This window comes from Zootoca vivipara, chromosome 2, assembly GCF_963506605.1.
Source record: "Zootoca vivipara chromosome 2, rZooViv1.1, whole genome shotgun sequence".
In the NCBI taxonomy this organism is placed as follows: domain Eukaryota; kingdom Metazoa; phylum Chordata; class Lepidosauria; order Squamata; family Lacertidae; genus Zootoca; species Zootoca vivipara.
Genome location: NC_083277.1, coordinates 88508275 through 88532234, shown reverse-complemented (window position 1 = coordinate 88532234; position 23960 = coordinate 88508275). Strand labels below are relative to the sequence as shown.

At 43.1% G+C, this 23960-nt stretch overlaps 1 protein-coding gene across 2 annotated transcripts in view; it reads right to left on the bottom strand.

Moving 5' to 3' along the window:
* GAS7 (growth arrest specific 7) overlaps positions 1–23960 on the bottom strand; it is a 142687-nt gene that overhangs the window by 16723 nt on the left and 102004 nt on the right. For both annotated transcript variants that reach the window (XM_035104613.2, XM_035104614.2), the window contains exons 5-9: positions 17176–17229; positions 8276–8365; positions 6438–6553; positions 2605–2679; positions 161–239 (exon numbers count right to left, since the gene is read on the bottom strand). In XM_035104613.2, coding sequence (XP_034960504.1) covers positions 161–239; positions 2605–2679; positions 6438–6553; positions 8276–8365; positions 17176–17229 — 414 coding nt within the window. The remainder of the gene's footprint in view (positions 1–160; positions 240–2604; positions 2680–6437; positions 6554–8275; positions 8366–17175; positions 17230–23960) is intronic.

The following is a 23960-nucleotide window of genomic DNA, read 5'->3' as shown; positions in this document are numbered from 1 at the left end:
AAGCAACTCACTGGGATCCTTCTGTTCCTTAGACATCTTACCCAGTTTACCCATGAAAATCCTGCAAATGCAGCTTTTATGTAAAACTGCACCCCAGTTTCCAGAAAACATCTTCTGCTGGTCTCAACCCCACACAGAAGATTCCTTATGAAGTGATTACCTTGGAGGAAAACTTGAGGTGAACCTCTGCTTCATCAGCCAAGCTTTTCTTCAGCTGAGACCAAGACTCTCCCAGCGTCCTGAAACATATGTGATGGGTAAGAAATCTACTCATTCATTAGCATCTAATTCTCATCATTACAAACGTACGTTTCTGTTAGCAGTAGCATTCCAAATACTACACACAATGGGAACAGCGGCATTTCAGAGTGCTGAACTCAAAAGACAAAAATGTAAATTATCTTACATAACTTTTCTCTCTAGACTCATGTTCAGCTTCACATTCGGGGGAAGGAAGATGAGCATAATTATTTTCAGCAAAATCTCATCCCATTCCCCCCATCCACCCCCTGGAATAAATTACACTCACAATCCCTTAGTGCTGTTTAGGCTCATAATTACCATTCATTTGAGACAAACTAGCAACTTTTCTACCTGCGCTCTTACTTGTAGTTATAATAATAATTCAGCAGAGGTAACTAATGACTTCTTCAGCTACTGATTCGAGTGTGTAATTTGATACTTTTTAAATACCAAATGGGATAGCTTAACCATAAATTGAAGCATAATATGTAGAGTAGCCATAAAATGTTGATTAGATCCAGAGTGTCTCCCATCAGATCCCAATTACATTTAGGAAGGTTTTACCTAATGAGGAGCCATTTGGATGAGTTGTTTGTTTGTTTTTTAAGCCTCAAAATGTCAAACAATTGAAATGAGCCCATGACAACACAGAAAATTGAATTAATTTTCTCAGGTGACAGAAAATAAACAATGTGATTTCTTTTAACAGCCTTTTCAAACATGTCTTCCAAACTCTTAGTAGCTCCTCCAAGCAAAGTGTTCAATAACTTGTGAGAATTACTGGTAGTCTAGTGGAAGGTATAATAACATAATGGCTATCAGTTTAGGCAATGAGCTAGAAGTTTACGAGAGTTCCATCATTGAAAAAGACAGGATATAAATGTAATGAATGCCAGGTGACGAAGAAAGTTAATCTGCCTTGCCATATGTCCGTGTCCCCACCCCCACCCCCATATCACAAAATTTAAATAAGTTCCATAGCCACTGAAACAGAAGAAACATACAGGGTAAGCAAATGATACTGGACAGTGTGCAAGTGTCAGAAAGCCATCTTAATACCATAGACGGACATGCTGAAATCCAAAGTTTTTGTACAATACAGGAATTATTTTGCCTACATCTCTTTTGGACCCAGGAATTAAATGCATCCAAGCAGAAACCCAATTCACTATTTGGTATGCAGGCATGTCCCATTAAAATTCCTCTTGTCCTCCAGAGTAGAAAATGAATAAACTGTGAATTCCTGCAATCAATATACTCTCCTCCAGGAGGACACAAACATTAAAAGGAACAAGGAATTTGTTAAGGGAGCAAACTAAGTTATCAGATGTTTGCGATTCAATTATACTCTGTGGCAAGAAACATCAAAGGGTCCGTAGAGACTCCTTAGATGAACAAATTTATTTAAAGACTAACATTTATTTTGGGATATATTTTTGCAGACTAGAGTCCACCTCATCAGATGCTAGGCGAATCTAGAATAGATGGAACTGCAAAGACTTAAAATAAAATGCGAATCACATTTTTGAGTTGGAAAGGACTTAAAACATGTGGTCAAATCCCCATCGCAAGAAAAATGAAACGTATCAAAAGGCTGCATTATATATGCTCATTGACCTCATTTGCAAATAACAGTAAGGCACGGTTAAAGGCTTATTTGGACTGAACAGTGTGGTAGAGCACATTGCCCAATCGCTTCCACTCCAGCTTGTCCCCTAGTGGGAGAAACAAGCCATGAAGCCTCAACCTGAGATGTGGTTTGTTTCACTCTAACAAACCATGACTATTCGTCGGCATAAAGCCATTGTTTGTTGTTGGCTTGCTGATCTGGTTTATTCAAGAGAAACAAAACACAATCCCAGTTTGGACCTAACAACAAGCCAATGATTCATGGCTGGTTGTTCCCACTGGTGAGGCACAAAGCAGGAGTCACCAGGCAGGGTGCACTGCTCTATCTCAATAAGTCATTAACCATGGCTTACTGCTACTTGACAGCTGGCCTGCTATACTGCTGTGCTGGATTGAAACTTCCATGGAAAGAGAAGAGGTACATTTCTCTAGGATCCTTACTTTCTCTTCTAACTTCCAAACACTTAACATATTACTGAAGTATCAATACACTTTTTTTCTTTTCTTTTTTTCAATCAATAGGTGAGCAACTGATCCTCTTCTTCCCCCTCAGAGTACAAATTACCACCTTTCATTCTTGTGCTGATTCCCAAAGTAAGAAACCAGACGGGATGGACCCAGGGTCCAGTGTCGATCCCAGGCAGAAACCAGGAAATGGTTTAAGTAAAGGCACAGGTTTTATAGCTACATGGGATTTCATCCACTCTCACAATGGTAAGAATATGACCTTACCCTTCTTCCTGGGCAGCCAATGAGTTTTGTGATAGTTTGGACAAGTTCTTGGCATATTCTTCCTCAATCTTTATCCTGGAGAAAAGAAGAACACCAGCAGAAACATATCATTTAGAAGAACAGTATCTCACATTACAATAGATGTTTTCACACATTGTATAACTCAACTTGCAAAACCCAACAAGCTGAGTAGTCATTACTGAAAATCCTCACCAAGGTAATACTCATATATTAACCCCATATATCTGTGATGATGGAAAGAATAGGTTGTGTGTAACGGGACAAAGCAGCTCCACCTCCCTGGTATGTGGAACGAGGTTGGACAGCTCTGTCCGACTTGTCGAAACAGCTGAATCTAGTCCAGCTCTTACCAGAAGCCAAAGCATGATTTCAGTTTTCTTTTAAGTCAAAAAATGTATTTCTGATGCAAGAGGATCCACCTGCAAGAGGATCTTTCTATGCTACTCCTCATAGTGAGATATTCCATTGTTCTACATAGCCCCATCAATACAAACAGGCTGATAAATGAGGTGTGATGAACAAGTAGCCCTTTGACAATCTGCTTGGTCTTCCTCAGGGTCTGAATCTTCCCCTTCCAGGTCTCCTAGCCTTCCCTTGGCATCAGAAACTTCTTGAGGCCCCAACTCCACCCTACTGGGACCATTCACAGACTCCTTTAGCTCCAAATCCTCAGGCTCCCCCCCTTTCCTCCTGGCCATACCATCTCCTCCATGAAATTCCCATAGGCAAAGGCACCCCTTGCAAGAAACTCTGTTGTGCATCCAAACTCAGTGCTGAACCCCATATACATTGAATTATACGTGGGGAGCTCAGTCCAGCTTGGTCTGGATGTGTGAGAGAACTCCTCCCTGCAGGAAACTCTCTAGTGCACCCAGTGTTTTTTCACTTTTAACATTTGAAAAATAAAGATGCCAATACTCTGTACCCGTGAGTACCTACAGAAAAAAGTACTGAGTGCATCCAAGGCTGCTCTTTGAAGGGCCAAAGTCAGGGCTTCAAAGCACCTCACAAACAGGAAGGAACTGCTAAAAGGAAGGCTTTTTTTCCTGATTTCAGGACTTCAAAGCACAAAAACACTTGATGTCATTTGTTACATTACATGACTGACAGGTGGGCAGCCCCATCCACCTTTCAAGGCAGATGCGGATGCAGCTCTGGTCTGTGGAGCCACCTCTGCACTATGCTAAAATCACTTCTATTTGAAATACCTACACACACATCTCAAAAAAACAACAACACTGTGGGGAGCAGTGAATAGTCTCCCAAGCAGGGGTGTGTGTCAAATACACCCATAGAAAAGACACTGACAAAAAGACAGGTGCATAAACTGCTATTGTTTTCTTTTCTTTTCTTTTTAAACCACCAATCCAAACCAAACATTTCCGTGTCAAGCAAAAACAGAGTTGTACTATTTGAAAAAAAACTGCTTGGGGAAAAAAAACTTTCATGCTGCAGCTCATCAAAGGGGCTTGTCCAAGTTTCCCCCTTGATAAAGACATTTTCCAAGAAGAGGTGAGAACGATATCAATCCATGTAAATTCCTGTTTCTTTTGTAAAGCTGTGAATGGCCTCTGCTCTCCCATTTCCATGGAAAATATGCAATATGGCTATGTAATGTATTTATGGACACATATTTATATATTTGCCTTTTTGTGCCGAAGGTTACTTTCTCTGTTCAAGAGCTGTGTGGATTTGTTGAAGACGTATACTCTGTCAAAAGGATTACCACTTGTCCTTATGCTTAAGATTTTCCACTGGCACAAGATAATGTTTTCCTACCAATTCACCACTGTCCAATTGAAATGGGTTAATGGTAGTGGCGCCTTCATTGTCCTCTGACCAGGCAAAGTCCACTCTTGGAACACAGTGTTCCAGTTCTCCATTGCAAATCATAGAGAAGTAAATATCCATCCTATTATTATTATTTGGAAAGCTATTTATAACAGTGCTCTTTTTCTTCTAAGAGTAGTTATAAATAATGAGCAGCTATAAATAATATCTTTCTCTCGCGCGCCTTCTTCTTTCATGTCCTGCATTTATTTTCAGTTATTTAAACTATGTTCTAGCAGAGCAGAGGCAGAACGGATGGGGTGAGGAGAGATTCCTCCCCACCCCCCACCCCGACGTGCTAAAGTCACTGAATATCATGAAGTAGAGAGAACTCAAGAGGATTTGTACTTCTATGATGCCTAAGTCTCTACAGTGAAGATTAAAATGGACCCTTGGTAAATACAGGGATTGTACTAATATCAAACAATATGAAAAAATTAAATGCCTTGCTAGGTTGCAACCAGAGCTTTATGACTTCTGGAGACACAGGGATGAAAACAGAGATCCTGTGAGCATTTTTTGTTTGTTTGTTTACATGACAATCCTGCAGAAAAATACTAGAGGGGGTCATTTTTGCTCATCCCCCTTTCCCAATACAGCCCTTGTGAATTCTCCAGATCCACTCTAGAGGGTAGGTGGACTTTCTGGAATAGCATGGAAGGGGTCCCAGGTGTGTGTGTGTGTGTGTATAGGGATGTTTTTTTAAAAAAATCACCTCCCCACCTTCTGTCAGCCAAACTCTTCACTGGATCTAAGGTCCTTCTCTGAAGTCCTTCCATTTAAGAAGAGCAACTCTGGGCATATAGATGTTGCTCCTCCATTCGTGTATGATAAGGGACTTCTACTGTCTCCCTAATCCATTTGCAACATTTCCCACACCATTTCCAATCACCAAGAGCAGGTTTTTGATGGGTACAGGCTGCAGAAGATGTAAAAGTCCCATTCCATGAGGGTGAATTCAGTTCCTTTCACAGAAGGAAAGATAGGATCCAAGCTATAGAACTGTATGGCTGGGAAACTGGATCAGACACATTAACTGATCCTTCTGGAATGAGTTGCCAGCTGAAACTAGGCACCTACTTGATGTCTGGGTGGCTATTACTGCCTTCTTATTTAAGAAGACTTTCCTTGAAGTGTGACCCAGTCATTTACTGGAACATTTACTGGAATACTGACTGAACAAGTTTTAAAAATGGCTTCATTGTTTTTAAGACTCAGTATCTTTGGTATTTTATCCCATATTACCTTATTGTACATCACTTCAATAGCTTCTTACTGTTCATGAATTTACAAAAACAACAACTGCAGCAATTGAATATTTCAAACCATCTTATTATGGAGAAATACACACTAACTCACTTGGTTTATTTTGAACCACCTATGACAGATATAAGTATGAAGTGTTGTTGCTGCTACAGTGTCACAAGCTTGTGGACAAGTGCTGGGCAGAGGTACATGTCAGAAAGCATGAGAAGGAGGGCAGGTAACTCTGCAGGCATACAGCATCTTCTCTGTGTGAACCACAACATCTAAAGCAGATATCATATTCTATTTTACCATGAATTTCACAAAAATGAATGTATGTGTTTCTAAAACTGAGCATTTCTATGGTGCTAACATAGCCACAAATTGTTGAATTTGGCCCAGAACCCCATACACAATGCCAACTGAAAAACTTGTTAGCTGTTGATTCTTTTGCTGAATATAAATGCTGTGTGTTCATGTTTGGACACCATTTGCAAAGTTTTAGATAAATGAGCTTATGAAAGTGAGAAGAAGATACTGCTGGTAGTCTGTAGGAATATAAAGCAGTCGAGACAGAACAGGCCAAGGAACCCATCCATGCTAGTATTCTCCTTCCAAATATTCAAGACCAGGTGTGCTGAAGTGAAAGCAAGTTATTTACTAAGGGACTAACAGAAGCAGGTGTCTCACTAATGGAGTCACAAACCGATAAGAGAAGAACTGGATTTCCAAGTTACCTTTCCCGAATAAATTCTGCCATCTCCTTTTGCATTTGCTTTCCTTTCAGTTGTTTCTGAAGAAGAATTTCAAATCCCGAGACGGTGCTGTTTCCTTGAGGATCCTTCTTATCAGTCTAAAGGAAACATGCAGTTAGAATATATGCCACACTAGAGGCATCAGAAGATGTGCCAAAGCACTTAGCAGCTCCGGCACACAGCAGATATGTGAAAGTAGGCTAAGAATTACCTCAAACGCCCCCCAAGTCACAAGCTGGCAATTCTATTCAGGATATTTTTGCCTAATGCAACCAATACAACAGCTGCTAGAGGATATTCAAAGACGACTTCAATAGACCTAGCAGAATTTCCAGCAAATACCAGATCATTGCCACTAGAGGCTGCTCTGGCATATATGAAACAGGTAGTTAAACAGCAGCAGATTCTGAGTTAATAAGAATTGACAGTATTAATATAAGGGAGAAAACAACCCATGCTTGTGGCAGGGACAAAAGACCAAGGTCAGAACTAGCCACATTTTTTTTTAACGAACTGGCATATAGGCTTCTTCTCCCCAGACTCTTACTCAAAATACCTCTTGGCACGTCAGGGCCTACCTCACAAGCCTTGCTCCCTGGACAGTTCCTACCTCTTTTCTATCCACCCCCCCCCCCTTACTTGTTGTTTTCCTACTGCTTTGTTATCCCTGCAGGAAATTATTGCACAGTGGATGCTGTAAGATTAGCATTTTTGGCAACCTCTAGTTGTGCAAGAGTATTCTGATGCTGTACATCTAATGTTTTGCATGCACTAGGAAATATCACATGAAATGTAAAAGAGAAAACAAAATGGTTCCTCGGATGCATGGAATTCAATTCAACTCCCGTCTGCCCTCATTCTCTACGAAGACAACCACATTTTTTTAAATCAAGAAAGTCTAAATCATCTAATTTTATTGTTTACCACCACCACCCCAAAAAAACCCAATACACCTGCCCCTCAAGCACAAATATTCTGGGTGTAGGAAAACTACATCCTACCCTTATATAATATTTGCAAATTCCCTTTCCCCTTTCAACCATTTGTGTCTGAATGAAGCAAATCATGTTGGAGCCGAATTATGCTAAGCACTTATTACAGAACAGGGCTCCAGTCCAATTCGGCTGTGGGTTCTCGAGTGATGATTACTCGTGAGTTTTGTCCAGTGCAAGTAGCTTGGCCACCTTGTTCCTTATACTATTCTTCTCCAAAGTTATCATCACATTTGAAGTTGCAGGGGATTCTCTTATTTCTCTAAAACATATCTACTCCAGTTCTTACAAAAGCTAAAGGATGCGTATAATCCAAAACTAAAGCCCATACTCAGATAATTTATTACTACCTTATTACTTATCCAGCTCTCCAGGCCAACCAATCAACAATCGACTTATTGAGAGAGCTCATCCCAGCATCCTGGGGACCCCAGACCCCTTTCTGGAAAGGTCTTGCTGCTTAAGATAAGAAAGGGGAATAATGGCTACACTTTAACAGGATGGATTTGTAGAGGGAAGGACCAGATGGGATGGAAGCAAATCAGGAAGATGGTGCATGAGCACATACATGCTGCCTAGATTTGTATGATGCTGTCTTCAGGAGTTACAAGACCCAGAATATGACTCAACATAGGAGCCCATGTCTTGCATAATATGGCTGCAATGTAATTAGGTTGGGGAGGGGGGGGCAACTTCTGCAACATCTTATGCACCTCCTTCCAAGCTTGGATTTTAACATGTTTGCTAACAGAGATTTTAGCAATATGCTACGTACTGTATGAATCCCGGTTGCTGCAGTAAAGAGCATATGGGTGGCTGCTCACTTACCCAGAAATAATCGCAGTAGCTCCATTCAGAAGGTTTCAGCAACTGCTGTTCTGGCATCGCGTCAGGGTGGGGGAACGTCACACAGTTTATCTGACAAAAAGGAAAGAGGAATACATTGGACGCGCAAAGCAGTTCAGGAACACGGGTGCATGTAAACAAAAGCTGCATAAATGCAACACAGCTGGCTTAGGTGCTTGCTGAATGTAATGCTCGCTTTAACCAGGAGATGTCATAGAACGCAGATGTATAAGAGATTTTTTTTTTGAATAAAAATAAAGTTTATTATTGATTTATACATATACAACAATTAAAAGAAAAACCCAACTGGACAAAACAGATACAAAACAATGGGGAGAGCCACCAAGGCGTTTTTGATTCAAAGAATCTCCTATATTTTATCCAAACTTTAAATAATGACTTTCTGATAATATGGAACATGAAAAAGTTCTTCTTGTCTATCCTATCTTTCATCATATAATAATGCCAGCCATGTCCTAGCCCATCACCTTCTAGATCTAATACATCCGAATTTTTTAAGACTACCCATTCTTTAATCCAAACTAATGCCGCTGAGTCGTGAAAAATTTCCAAGTCTGGGAGGCCATATCCCCCTATGTCCTTATGATCTATCAGGATCTTATATTTTATCCGGGGTTTTTTCCCGTTCCATATGAACTCCGCAATATCTCTTTTCCAATCCCTATGTATAAGAGATTTTGTGTGGTTGAAAGTCGCTGCAATATATAGGAAGCAGACTCTAAGCAAGACAGGATCTCTGATCACCAAACCTTGCATGCCTGCTTGTTTTATTTAAGTGGGGCTAGGATTGCAGTTTAAATCTTACTACCCTCAAAATTGTTTGGATGTTCCTTCTTAAACAGGAACCTTCATGTTTGCCTTGCAATTTCACTTTAGTGATGAAATTCAAAAGGCAACCACTTCACTAAAAATGTTTGCCTCTGTGGAAATTCCTCAAATGTTTCACCCAAATAGGAACCTCAATGTTTGTCTTATCATTTCACTTTTGGGTGAAATGAAGTAGCAACTCTTGATAAAACCATTTCTAACTTGGACCGGATATCATTAAATGAGTTAAAGCTGCCTAAGGGATCTTAAGGGAAGGGCACTAGGCGAAGGGGACGACAGAGGACGATATGGTTGGACAGTGTTCTCGAAGCTACCAACATGAGTTTGACCAAACTACGGGAGGCAGTGCAAGACAGGAGTGCCTGGCGTGCTATGGTCCATGGGGTCACGAAGAGTCGGACACGACTAAACGACAACAACAACAACAACAAGGGATCTTACAATGGAAAACCAAATTTTACACAACAGCCTATGCCAGAAGTACACAAAGTCCCAGTGAAGCTAATGGACACAATGGAGAAAAAACGATATTAATAATAAAATCATTGTCTTTAAGTGGTATGGTTAGACTAATATTCAGATGTTGCACTTCAATGCATATTTTTTTAAAAGCGCAACTGAAAATTATTCCTCTCTGGATCCATAATTCACTAATTTAATTCATGAAGCCTGACAGAAAGCATTTATTTAAATTCATAATCCACCCAACTGCTTCATCTTGGGACAAGAAACATATACCATAACATATGCCAAAATGCAAAGTTCTCAATGGTTTAGAGAGATTAGCGGGTTTGAGCTTTGATGAAGCTTCCCAGTTAAAGAGCGACCAAAAAGACCTCCTTAAATGCCCTTACTGTGTTGTTGACAGTGTACTTGACAAACAGAAAGCACTATCAAGTAGCTGTAGGGGACATTTAAAATATAATCTGCAAGCGCTCACAAAAATTGGGAGGGAAAGGATGATCAAGTTATTGCGTACAATTATTTTAAGCTATGAATCTCTTGGCCCTGTAAGGGGACTTGGGACATTTGTGTGTGATTCTTCTAATAACACCAGGACAAAATCAAGGATGTACAGGTGCCTATCTCCTTATTGCTATGGTGGCACTAAATCCACTTCTGTTGTGGGGTACCTTGATAACCTCACTCATTGAAGCAGGGCCGGTTCTACGGCCAGGCTGGGTGGCACAGGGTGCCATGGCGCCGGCCCACCGGGGGGGCACCACGCAGCTGCGCCCACCCGCCAGCCGCTCCGCCGCGCAGCAGCGCCATCGGCACCAGCGCTGCACGCTAAGCCCGGCCACCCGCCTGCTGTGCACACTGAGCCCGGCCACCCGCCCGTCACGCTGGAAAACGGGGCACCGGGGGGCGCCGGAGGGATCCGTCGCACCACAGCGCCAGGGTGCCAAAGGTGCTTAAGATGGCCCTGCATTGAAGGAAAAAAAGAGGGGAAGCCTTGTTCAAATGTCACCGTTTTCCTGCCAGGGGAGAGGAAGCGCCTGCTTCTCTCTTTTTGAAACAAAGATGCTTGCCCTAGTGTTGGAGGTAGATGGGGAAAGAACACACAGTCCAAAGAAAAATGTGTTTTTAACTAAATGTTCTCAGAAATGTGGAGGAGAGGTTAGACTTGCCTCCTTTCTATAGAACCACACAACGGCTTGGGTGGATGAGCAAAAATACTTCCATATATATAAGATAAACACTTTTTTTAAAAAAACAACTTTTGAAATATACCCATGCAAGAAATATTAATACAAGCAGAAGGCAGGGGGCTGCACATGCCACCCCTGTCCCAAAAAATCACCCCATGCACTGGCCACATCTTCACTGTTTCCAATTGTCCCATGCAGAGTGAAGAAGGTATAAAGGGGGCTCTTTGCATGCGTTCGCTTGAACTGTGCCACATGTTCAAGTGAACACAGATGGAAGCCTTATTCACGCCATACCCAACCAAAACAGTAAGGCCAAGGACATGGTAAGGCGGGGAAGGGGGACACTGTGAGTGGGGACGCTGTGCACAGCCCAAGTCACCTACTTGTGTTAATAGGCTCAATCGGGCAGAAAAAGCTACCCAGATTAAGGGCATGTGTGAACTTGCAATAGGCACTGCCCAACAGACAACTGGGACAGTCAAAGGTACAGTGGTATCTCAGGTTACAAACACCTTGGGTTACAAACACTTCGGGTTACAAACTCCACTAACCTGGAAGTAGTACCTCAGGTTAAGAACTTTACCTCAGGATGAGAACAGAAATCGTGTGCCAGCGGCGCAGCGGCAGCAGGAGGCCCCATTAGCTAAAGTGGTACCTCAAGTTAAGAACAGTTTCAGGTTACGAATGGACCTCCAGAACAAATTAAGTTCATAACCAGAGGTACCACTGTATATCTTTTCTGTTGTAGCTGCGCTGACAATGCATTTGGATTTGTTTCACTTTTCCAGGGTATAGCTTGAAACACTACAAAATACCTATCAATTGGTATAAATCTGACCTGATAGCCAGATAGAATGCACATGCACAAAGAAGTCAAGGCGTCCAGCAGTCAAAGGTGATTCTGTAATATGAAGACTGAAAAACCATTGAGCTGGTTCAGACAATCATATCTCAGTTTAATAAGCCAAGATATGAATGAGCCTTTTCCTCCTTTCTTGCCCCTCCCTCTGGTACAAGCTATAATTAAATGAGGAAGCTTCTAACTAACTACAGTTTCCTGTTAGGTCTGAACCAGGAAAACCTTGGATCAAGCCAGGATAGTAAACAAACTTCAATTCATAGTTGAATACCCTGGCTTGTTCTGATGCTAGTAACCAGAGTTTCCCAGGATGGATAAAAACGAAAGCTAAGATTAGATACTTCCTGGTTTAAATTATGGCTCCCTGAAAAAGGAACAAAGGTGCTGGGTGTGTGGGCAAGAGGCTTGCTCATAACTTTGCTTCCTTAGGTATAGATATGATCATCCAAATGTAGCCAGAAATTGGTCACAACCTGAATAGGAACACCACAGAAAAATAAGTGCCCTTGCTGGTAATGCTAACAGAGAATAAGAGCACTGCAGTTGCTCTTATTAAATAATAATAATAATAATAATAATAATAATAATAATAATAATAATTATTTATTTATTTATTTATTTATTTATTTATTTATTTATTTATTTATACCCCACCCATCTGACTGGGTTTCCCCAGCCACTCTGGGCGGCTTCCAACAGAAAAATAAAACACAGTAATCTATTAACCATTAAAAGCCTCCCTGAACCAGGCTGCCTTCAGATGTCTTCTAAAAGTCTGGTAGTTGTTTTCCTCTGACATCTGTTGGGAGGGCGTTCCACAGGGCAGGCGCCACCACTGAGAAGGCCCTCTGCCTAGTTCCCTGCAACTTGGCTTCTCGCAATGAGGGAACCGCCAGAAGGCCCTTGGTGCTGGACCTCAGTGTCCAGGCAGAATGATGGAGGTGGAGACCATTTGGAGGTAGAGACCATTTGGAGGTGGAGACCAAATGGACCGAGGCCATTTAGGGCTTTAAAGGTCAGCACCAACACTTTGAATTGTACTCGGAAACGTACTGGGAGCCAATGTAGATCTTTCAAGACCGGTGTTATGTGGTCTCGGCGGCCGCTCCCAGTAAGCAGTCTAGCTGCCGCATTCTGGATTAGTTGTAGTTTCCGAGTCACCTTCAAGGGTAGCCCCATGTAGAGCGCATTGCAGTAGTCCAAGCGGGAGATAACTAGAGCATGCACCACTCTTGCTAGATAGTCTGCAGGCAGGTAGGGTCTCAGCCTGTGTACCAGATGGAGCTGATAAACAGCTGCCCTGGATACAAAATTGACCTGCACCTCCATGGACAGCTGTGAGTCCAAAATGACTCCCAGGCTGCACACCTGGTCCTTCAGGGGCACAGTTACCCCATTCAGAACCAGGGAATCGTCCACACCTGCCCGCCTCCTGTCCCCCACGAACAGTACTTCTGTCTTGTCAGGATTCAACCTCAATCTGTTAGCCACCATCCATCCTCCAACTGCCTCCAGGCACTCACACAGGACCTTCACTGCCTTCACTGGTTCTGATTTGAAAGAGAGGTAGAGCTGGGTATCATCCGCATACTGATGAACACCCAGCCCAAACCCCCTGATGATCTCTCCCTGCGGCTGCATGTAGATGTTAAAAAGCATGGGGGAGAGGACAGAACCCTGAGGCACCCCACAAGTGAGAGCCCAGGGGTCTGAACACTCATCCCCCACCACCACTGAACACTCATCCCCCACAATGGCAACAAGCAGAATTTTTATTTTATTTTTTGGCAGGGAGAAAAATGAACATCCATGAAAACTGGAATGGTAACACAAAAGAAAGAGTGTTTCATTCAAGTCGTAGGATGGGATCACAGAAGTTATGAGACACTGGAATGCAAAGAACCACATCCAACATATGTAACTCTAAGCCTCTCATGAGGTTGTCAATTGCCAGAAAGGTCAAGTTGATTCATTTTCAGCAGAGAGGGTTTTTAAATATATATTTTAGCACTTGTTGGCACCTGAAGGGTTTCACTGCATGGTGGATTAACACTTGCCTACAACATGGTTTAGAGACATTTCCAGATGTTTCAAATTTCTGCTAAAACGTCTTAGCAGAGTATTTCTACTGGATGTGACCAAGTTTTAAGAGGACAATTTCCCATCCAAACTGGTGGAGGAGAAAATGTCACACTGGGATTGTATATGTGAGACAGATCTTTAAGTCCTGTGTGCTGCAGCAGAGAAACTGAAGAGGAACAAGGATCACCATATAAAGGAGCATTCATGTCACAGGAAGAAGCTAGGTAATTTTTAGACCTCGGACTTAATGGTCTTACATGCCTATCTTTTTAGATCAGTGTCTCTCAAACTTGAGTCAGCAGTTATTGTTGAACTACAGCTCCCATCATCCCTGACAACTGGCCCTGCTAGCTGGGGATGATGGGAGTTGTAGTCCAACAACAGCTGGGAACCCAATTTTGAGGAAAAACTGGTTTATATGATTCTATGTATTACTTCAGTTGTGAAACACAATCAACATTTCTCCTCTCTCACCCACTATCCCCAGCAAGTTAGTAACTTCTGTATATTACCCATGAGAAAAATGGCTATGTTCACACATAAAGCTAAACCACAGTTTGGTGCAACAGGAATGAGCCTCTCAATCTTATGACTACTCCTATGCGCTGTGAAGGGCTTTTGACTGTGGTTTATTGGCAAACAACACTTTGCCTTGGTGTCAGAAAAGTCAAAGGACTGATTGTGCTGTCCTGTGCAAATCTGGTAATCCCGCTTTACTGGAAGCACAAACCATAATTTGGCATTTCCAACATCGAGACCAACTTTGGCTGGCCTCTATAAACTACAGACAGAAGTCCTAGACTGTGATGCGCAGGGGGCAGACAGAGGAGGAGGAGGACGTGGGAAGTGAACCAAGCAGTCCTTGAAGTTTGGCATTATGTGTGAATTCAGTCAGCTGAAAAGAAAAGGGCACTTCATAACATATTCCTCAGAAGAAAGATGCAACTCCTCCAGTTGACTCAGTTGGCTAGAGCAGTGTTTCCCAACCAGTGTGCCTCCAGATGTTTTGGGACTACAACTCCCATCATCCCTAGCTAGCAAGACCAGTGGTCAGGAATGATGGGAGTTGTAGTCCCAAAACATCTGGAGGCACACTGGTTGGGAAACACTGGGCTAGAGTATGGTGCTGGGGTTGTGGGTTCGATCCCCATATGGGCTGCCTGCATTTTCCTGCATTGCAGGGGTTTGGACCAGATGACCCCTGGGGTCCCTTTCCAACTCTACAATGCTATGATTCTAAGTGAACTCTTTGGGACATCCAATAGAAATCCCTTCTCAAGTGCTGGGCTTGAGGAAAAGAGTGGGAGAGAACCTGTGGTGTGGTACGTGCATGTGTGTGTTCTTTGCTGCCTCTCCAGGTCAAATTCAGTGGCATGGTTCTGCCAAAAAATAATTTCACTGTGGACGGGACACTGCATGGCAGGTGCAACATTTGAATCCATTTGCCACTTGGATGAGAGATGGGCCATATAGAAAAACACCTGCACCACTGTTGCTGACCCCCCAGCAACCCCCCCCCCCAGGAGGTGCAATATTAATGCAGATACTCAGAACCATGATACAGATGACCCACTTAAGAGGCTGATTCCAAATATTACTATAGCCTCAAAGAGCTTCCAAAATGCAGTAATGATTCTTGACAAAGCCATTCACAAAGAGTAACATTTTTTATTTCATTCTGCCTATCCTCCAAGGTGCTTAAAATAACCCCATGAGTTCGGTCAGGTTGTGAGTTGGTGGGTGGTCCTGCACTGTCCAGTGAATTTCATGGCTTAGTGGGGATTTGAACCCTGGTCTCCCAAGACATACCGGTAGTACAACACTTTAACCCAGGGGTGGCTAACCAGGGCGCACCACAATGGATTGAATCATCCCTAACTCCAGCTGCAATGTAATTGTGCCTTAGGATTAAGGTAATCACCCCTTTCAGCCTTCAATTTTGTTACTACAAGTATGGCAGCTGAGCAGTAGTGATAAAACACACTGCTTCCATTTGTTCAACTGCATCTGACTGAATGGGGTTATCCCCACAGCTACGGTAGGTCTTCTTCACACAACCAGTTGTTCTACAGTAACCTCCCCCACCCGGAGCCCCTTTAAGTTCTGGGTTTTGTTTTGTTTCATGTTGATGGGGTGAAGTACGGAGCGAAAAATGTGGAAACCGAGCCAGATGCCCCTCACAAGATCTGAGGTTGCTGCTTTACATCCTTTTCAACTCAGAATAAGTGTAAAGCCATTAAGAGAGTGCATTATTTCTTGCGATCCACTCCATAAAGTGCAAACCCACAACCCGCTCCCCCCCCAAGTCCAACACCCAAACCAAATATGCAGTTTTTGCTTGTGTTTTCCCCCCCTCTCATTTTACAGAACCCAAACCGTGAAAGAGGGGTGAAGGAGGCAAAGGAAACACAGATGAAACATTCGAACAAAATTTCAAACCTGGGAAAACTGAATGGCAGCACTAAAACATCAATCCTGTCACAAAGAAAACAGCACTGACACTAATCACCACCTCATATTCTAGTCCCCCTAATGTTCTCTCCACCACCACTCCCCGGTGCTCTAATTCACACCGAGATGTGTCATGTTGTTTCAACAAATTCCTTTCCACTGTTGTAGCTAGCAAAAGAGCGAACCTCACACTTCCACAGGGAAATGTTTTCCCCCTCCCCCCTCTCTCTTAAATCACTGCAATCAAATCAAATATTTTGTTAACCATGGAGCCCGGATGGCTGGGCCAGGTTTCTGAGCAATAATGGATAAGTTTTTGGACTTAAGTCAAAACAGGTTTGCCAGGATTCAAAGGCTTGCATCTCATCCTCTCCTACTGAGAAATATCTAGCATGTTAGTGACCTCAGCCAAAGTGCATACAGTACTATGACAACTTCACAGGGCATCTTTTCAAAAAATATTCCTCTTTCTATGGATCTTTAGCCCCTTCAGTCATCAAAGCTGCAAAGGAAGCCAGCCTTGGGGGATGGGGGAAATCCTCACTGTCAACTTTTTATCATTGTGTGTGCTGCCCACAGGAACACTCCATTCTTAAGATGACTTCATTGGCTATTAATTGCTTGATCTACCCAGAAGCAACTTTGAACAAAAGGAAACACTGCTGCAACTATAATTTAAAAATCACAGCAGAAAGAAGTGCCCCCACCCTCTCCTTTTGCTTTCTGACATTTCTTTCCTGTCTCTCCTTACCCGGCTCTCTGCTAGCTTCAGCCTTTTAAAAATGGCTTCAATGCAGCTACTGCTGTGGAAAGCAGGCACCGTGTTTACATCTGGAAAAACATGAGGCAGACCCTTTCACACGGATTCAACACACCAACACATACACAGGCGGACCGACGGCTCTCCTGCCCTGCAATACTACTTGCTCTGGTGACAAGATCACCATAGCAACTGGACTGGGTGATCATCACGGTGGGATTCTACTTACCGTGAACGTGGTCTCCTTGTTCTGCTTTCGAGTAGGTGAGGGGGACCCAGGACTCTGAGGAGAGAGGCAAGAGGCATCGTCAAAACTGCACTCCACGTCCGACATGGTATGTATTTTGAGTTATTGGAAGGTGTGTGTGTGTGTGTGTGTGTGTGTGTGTGTGTGTGTGTGTGTGTGTGAAGCAGGGGTGCTCAGTGCTTTGTGCAAGTCAAATTGGAGGATATTCCCCTTCTGCCCTGCTCAGCCTCTTTCCATGCCCCAGAGGTGTTACAGTTGAACTCTTGCATGGGAGACTCCTGCACTGTGCTCACGAAGCAGCACACGAGCAAGCTCTGTACAGCCAGATAATTCATCCGAAACACGGCGACACCTCCCCTTCCAATCAGTGCCTAGCTTTGGAATTAACTCTTCCGCTGCATGCCAACTCTGAAGCAGGGCTCTTTAGCTACTGTGCCTAAAGAGTTATTGGAAGCTCTGCTTTACGTTTCGCATGCAGTTCAGCTGTTGTACACAGAGGCTTCCTTTGCTGTTAGGTTCGTATCGCAACTGCACACACATCCCATCCGCTCGCCCCACTGCCTCCCCCCCCCCACTCCAGCTTTAAAAGCCGGGACTCGAGAAGCAAGGTGAGGAGGAAGTCTCTGCAGTGTTGTTGCTAACAGACTGCAGGCATCCCCAAGGCTTCCTTCTGCCTCCACCTGCAAATTAGCAAAAAGCACCAAGACAACACAACAAAAAACCCACCTGCATCAGACTGACAGTGAATGGAAGGACCCGAAACAGAAGTATAGTGCACATGGAGTCAGCAGCCACCTATTTTAAAGTGTTTGTTTGGCATGGTATTCTGTCTGAGGCTACCGTGCAACAGTTAACAATTCATGGTGGAACATGTCCTGCTTCACCATTCATTGTAACCTTATTGCTTTTATTTATGGGGGTTCTGTCCTTTGTAATCCTTACCAGGGCTATCTCTCACAAAGAAATATTTATGTCACATTGCCCAGTTTTACACAGAGTAACAATAAAGTACCTCAAGGCCGAACATAGCACAACAACTTCATTATAGGAAGAAGACTGCCTTAACACTCTCTGATAGAGAACAGCCCCCCCCCCCAATGTCTCCTTAATTTTTATTTGCAACACTCCAGAGATCTAGAAATGCCACAATTTCTTTAGGCACCATTTTCTACCAGTTATGACATCTCTCCCAGAAACCAGTCTATACGTGCTATGGTGCGATTTGAACACGCCTTCTTGCCTTTCTCTTTATGTCCCCCACAGGCAGCTGCTATTGTTCTTTAAAATATCCTCACATATGTGAAACGGAATCCTTCAATACCCCTCAAAGGAAGCTTCTTGCTGATCCAGAATCTGAAAATGAGTCCATTTCCCTCAGAGGTTCTAATCTCATGCTGACAAGGCAAGTAAATAAATTTTTAAATAACCCCCATTGTTAGCTTTAGTTGCCCACGCATAGCAGAAAAAAGTATGCCCCAAACAGCAGACTGGCATTGGTCCAGCCGCAAAAGGAGAGCTGACGCTAGCACCTGCGGAAAGAAGAACTGTGCAATGAAGAACTCTAAATCACCATCCCATCTCCAAAATAAATGATGCTGCTTGTAACTCCCCTGAGCCTGATCTTTAAGGGGGGGAAATATGTTATAGAGTTCCCCTCTACAATGCACTTTCATAATAAACTGCTAGACGCAGTAGCAAATCTTAAGTCCTTGAGCTTCCAAACACTCAAGTTTTCTTGGTTAACACTGGCACACCTTAAATTCTTTCAACTACGTTCTTGAAGTCAAATTAGCAAAGCATCCTGCATTCTTGGTCTTGCCCAGCTCCATGCTTTCCAGGGGGCCCACTAGGTTCCCCACTGATCACTCTACAACCAATACAAGAGCACTCACCTGTGTTGCAAGCTGCTGATTCACTTGCGGGCCTGTTACCCAACAACTGCTGACGCAGCCAATTATGAACCTGCAAAGCCATTAGGTAAGAGAGTAGCAGTTCCCTGGACCCACCAGCCATGCCCTCAAGTAAGACTAGAAAAGATCAGTAGGATCTTAAACCTATCAAGATATTCTTGATCCAGTATCCAAAACAGATCACCATCCAGAGTACTACAAAGAAGAAGAAGCACAGGTCAAGGTGAACTCATGCAAGAATCACCTACAGATCAAGGTCCAAAAGTTTCCAAAGTGAGATATGCAACGCTATAGGAGATGTGTTGTATACTCTGGCTTAGGAAAGGCAGAGGTGAATTACTTCCTCAACTACCTCTGCCTCTCTTCATAAAGACACTACTGTGTGGTAACAAACTACTTACAGGGGCAAAGGGGAACAACTTTGCCAACAATTTAGAACTGGCTTCTCAGCCTCAGAGAGAACAAGGGAGGAAGAGAAGATTTCAGAAGATCACTCTTTCAGTGTGCCCACTCCAGCCATGTGCTTATTTTAGAGACAGTGAAGACAAGATGCAAAATCTAGTTTTATCCTTTGCCTCTTTCCTGGTGGCATCATTAAGGGGAGGAAGTGAGGGGAATGAGCAGGGAAGAAGAAGAAGAGACAAAAAGCACCCACACAGTCTACAAGGTCCTCAGAGCTTTTACAACCAAGTTTTCCATGTTCTCAGATATGACCTGCTTGACTCAAGCAGGGCTCAGTGAACTGAAAGCAGAAACATTTTCCGAACCATGGTCACGTAACAAATAATTGTCTTATCAATGCACACTTTCTTCTCTGACATTTTGCAACACTTTTAAGTCAGCCCTTTAGGAGTTTTTTTGTGAACTACTCTCACACATGCACGTACACCTCACCCATAGGAACAAAGGAAGCTGCCTTATAGAGAGTCACACCTCTAGGTCATCTAGATCAGGCATAGGCAACCTTGGCTCTCCAGATGTTTTGGAACTACAACTCCCATGATCCCTGACCACTGGCCCAGATAGCTAGGGATCATGGGAGTTGTGGTTCCAAAACATCTGGAGAGCCAAGATTGCCTATGCCTGATCTAGATTCTAGCTCACTACTGTCTTCACTAACCAGCAGCAGCTGTCCAGGATTCTAGTAGGGAGTCTTTCCCCCAACCCTACCCGGAGATACTGGGGATTGAACCTGGAGCCATCTGCATATAGAGCAGATGCCCTACCACTGAGCTACGGCCCTTCCCCACGGAATGGCTAGTTCAATGACTTCATGGCAGTGGCTCCAGTATTGGGTTTATACAGGGGAGGTGCAGGTTCTAATCTCCACTCAGCTACCGGTACATTCTTCCCTGGGTTGTCTTGAGCAAGTCACTATCTTGTCTTCTCAGCCCCCCCCCCCCTGCACAGAGTTGCTGTGCACATGCTCATTTCTATTCAAATCTCGGGAGGATGGGTGGGATAAAAACAAAATAAATGTTATGAGCTGCAAACACAGCTGGAACATATTGCGCTGAAATGATGTCAGCAGATATGAAAGTGCCGTTTGATCTGAGATGGCTGTTTGCACAATACAAGAAAGTACTTGATATTACAGTCATCAAGCGATGAACAGAAATGTGTGAGTCCCTGCCCAGGAACATATTTTAATCATCGTTAGTGTAGAATAAGATTGAAGAAAGCTGGTTTGTTTTTAACAACAACAACAACCCGGACTTAATGTAGCTTTTCAAATTGAATGTACAGATACAAGAAATGCAATAATAATCATCATCATCATCAGTGAGGGGTGGAGGTGGAGAAGAGAAATACAAAAATAAATTTTAGCATCATTTGCAAAATTGGCCTACGTGATTCCTTAAAGCACAGAAAACTGGGAGAAAGCAATATCCAGTGAAATTGACCAATTCTATGAAGACCTACAACACCTTCTAGAAATGACACCAAAGAAGGATGTTCTTCTCATTACAGGGGACTGGAATGCTAAAGTAGGGAATCAAGAGATAAAAGGAACAACTGGCAAGTTTGGCCTTGGAGTTCAAAATGAAGCAGGGCAAAGGCTAATAGAGTTCTGTCAAGAGAACAAGCTGGTCATCACAAACACTCTATTCCAACAACACAAGAGACGACTCTACACATGGATATCACCAAATGGACAGCATCGAAATCAGATTGATTATATTCTCTGCAGCCAAAGATGGAGAAGCTCCATACAGTCAGCAAAAACAAGACCTGGAGCTGACTGTAACTCAGATCATCAGCTTCTTATAGCAAAATTCCAGCTTAAACTGAAAAAAGTAGGAAAAACCACTGGGCCAGTAAGATACAATCTGAATCAAATCCCTTATGAATACACAGTGGAAGTGAGGAACAGGTTTAAGGATTTAGATTTGGTGGACAGAGTGCCTGAAGAACTATGGATGGAGGCTCGTAACATTATACAGGAGGCAGCAATGAAAACCATCCCAAGGAAAAGGAAATGCAAGAAAGCAAAATGGCTGTCCAACGAGGCCTTACAAATAGCGGAGGAGAGGAGGCAAGCAAAATGCAAGGGAGATAGGGAAAGATACAGGAAACTGAATGCAGATTTCCAAAAAACAGCAAGGAGAGACAAGAGGGTCTTCTTAAATGAGCAATGCAAAGAAATAGAGGAAAACAATAGAATGGGGAAAACCAGAGATCTGTTCAAGAAAATTGGAGATATGAAAGGAACATTTCGTACAAAGATTACCATAATCAAGGACAAAAGTGGTAAGGACCTAACAGAAGCAGAAGACATCAAGAAGAGGTGGCAAGAATACACAGAGGAATTATACCAGAAAGATATGGAGGTCCCGTACACCTCAGGTAGTGTGGTTGCTGACCTTGAGCCAGACATCTTGGAGAGTGAAGTCAAATGGGCCTTAGAAAGCATTGCTAATAACAAGGCCAGTGGAAGTGATGATATTCCAGCTGAACTGTTTAAAATTTTAAAAGATGATGCTGTTAAGGTGCTACACCCAATATGCCAGCAAGTTTGGAAAACTCAGCAATGGCCAGAGGATTGGAGAAGATCAGTCTACATCCCAATTCCAAAGAAGGGCAGTGCCAAAGAATGCTGCAACTACCGCACAATTGCGCTCATTTCACACGCTAGCAAGGTTATGCTTAAAATTCTACAAGGCAGGCTTAGGCAGTATGTGGACCGAGAACTCCCAGAAGTGCAAGCTGGATTTCGAAAGGGCAGAGGAACCAGAGACCAAATAGCAAACATGCGCTGGATTATGGAGAAAGCTAGAGAGTTCCAGAAAAACGTCTACTTCTGCTTCATTGACTATGCAAAAGCCTTTGACTGTGTCGACCACAGCAAACTATGGCAAGTTCTTAAAGAAATGGGAGTGCCTGATCACCTCATCTGTCTCCTGAGAAATCTCTATGTGGGACAAGAAGCTACAGTTAGAACTGGATATGGAACAACTGATTGGTTCAAAATTGGGAAAGGAGTACGACAAGGTTGTATATTGTCTCCCTGCTTATTTAACTTATATGCAGAATTCATCATGCGAAAGGCTGGACTAGATGAATCCCAAGCCGGAATTAAGATTGCTGGAAGAAATATCAACAACCTCAGATATGCAGATGACACAACCTTGATGGCAGAAAGCGAGGAGGAATTAAAGAACCTTTTAATGAGGGTGAAAGAGGAGAGCGCAAAATATGGTCTGAAGCTCAACATCAAAAAAACCAAGATCATGGCCACTGGTCCCATCACCTCCTGGCAAATAGAAGGGGAAGAAATGGAGGCAGTGAGAGATTTTACTTTCTTGGGCTCCTTGATCACTGCAGATGGTGACAGCAGTCACGAAATTAAAAGACGCTTGCTTCTTGGGAGAAAAGCAATGACAAACCTAGACAGCATCTTAAAAAGCAGAGACATCACCTTGCCGACAAAGGTCCGTATAGTTAAAGCTATGGTTTTCCCAGTAGTGATGTATGGAAGTGAGAGTTGGACCATAAAGAAGGCTGATCGCCGAAGAATTGATGCTTTTGAATTATGGTGCTGGAGGAGACTCTTGAGAGTCCCATGGACTGCAAGAAGATCAAACCTATCCATTCTTAAGGAAATCAGCCCTGAGTGCTCCCTGGAAGGACGGATCGTGAAGCTGAGGCTCCAATACTTTGGCCACCTCATGAGAAGAGAAGAATCCTTGGAAAAGACCCTGATGTTGGGAAAGATTGAGGGCACTAGGAGAAGGGGATGACAGAGGACAAGATGGTTGGACAGTGTTCTCGAAGCTACGAACATGAGTTTGACCAAACTGCGGGAGGCAGTGCAAGACAGGAGTGCCTGGCGTGCTATGGTCCATGGGGTCACGAAGAGTCGGACACGACTAAACGACTAAACAACAACAACAGCAGCATGCTTTGCCTCACAGCTATACTATTACTATTATAAACTGTTTTACAGAACATAAACTGAGGCTTGAAACAGCAACTTGCCAAAGCCCTTTTGCGAGCTCATGGCTTTAAATGACCACGAAAGCTCAAACAAAAATAAAAACTTAGTTGGTCTTTAAGGTGCTACTGAAGGAATTTTTTTTATTTTGCTTCAACTCAGACCAACACGGCTACCTACCTGTAAACAGATTTATTTAAACACACATGAATGACTCAACAGAGATTTGAATCTCAGGTTCAACACTGCATTTACTCAAACATGCTAGCTCTTCATAATTCAGCTATGTCCAGCTGTCACGCCTTAGATTTCCAGAGGACCCCAAATAATGTTAATTAGTTGTTGGAAGCTACAGTGAACAGTAGCTTGTACTTTACAAATGCTGTTTGCAAAGGTAAATCCCTAGATTTTCTTAGACAGCG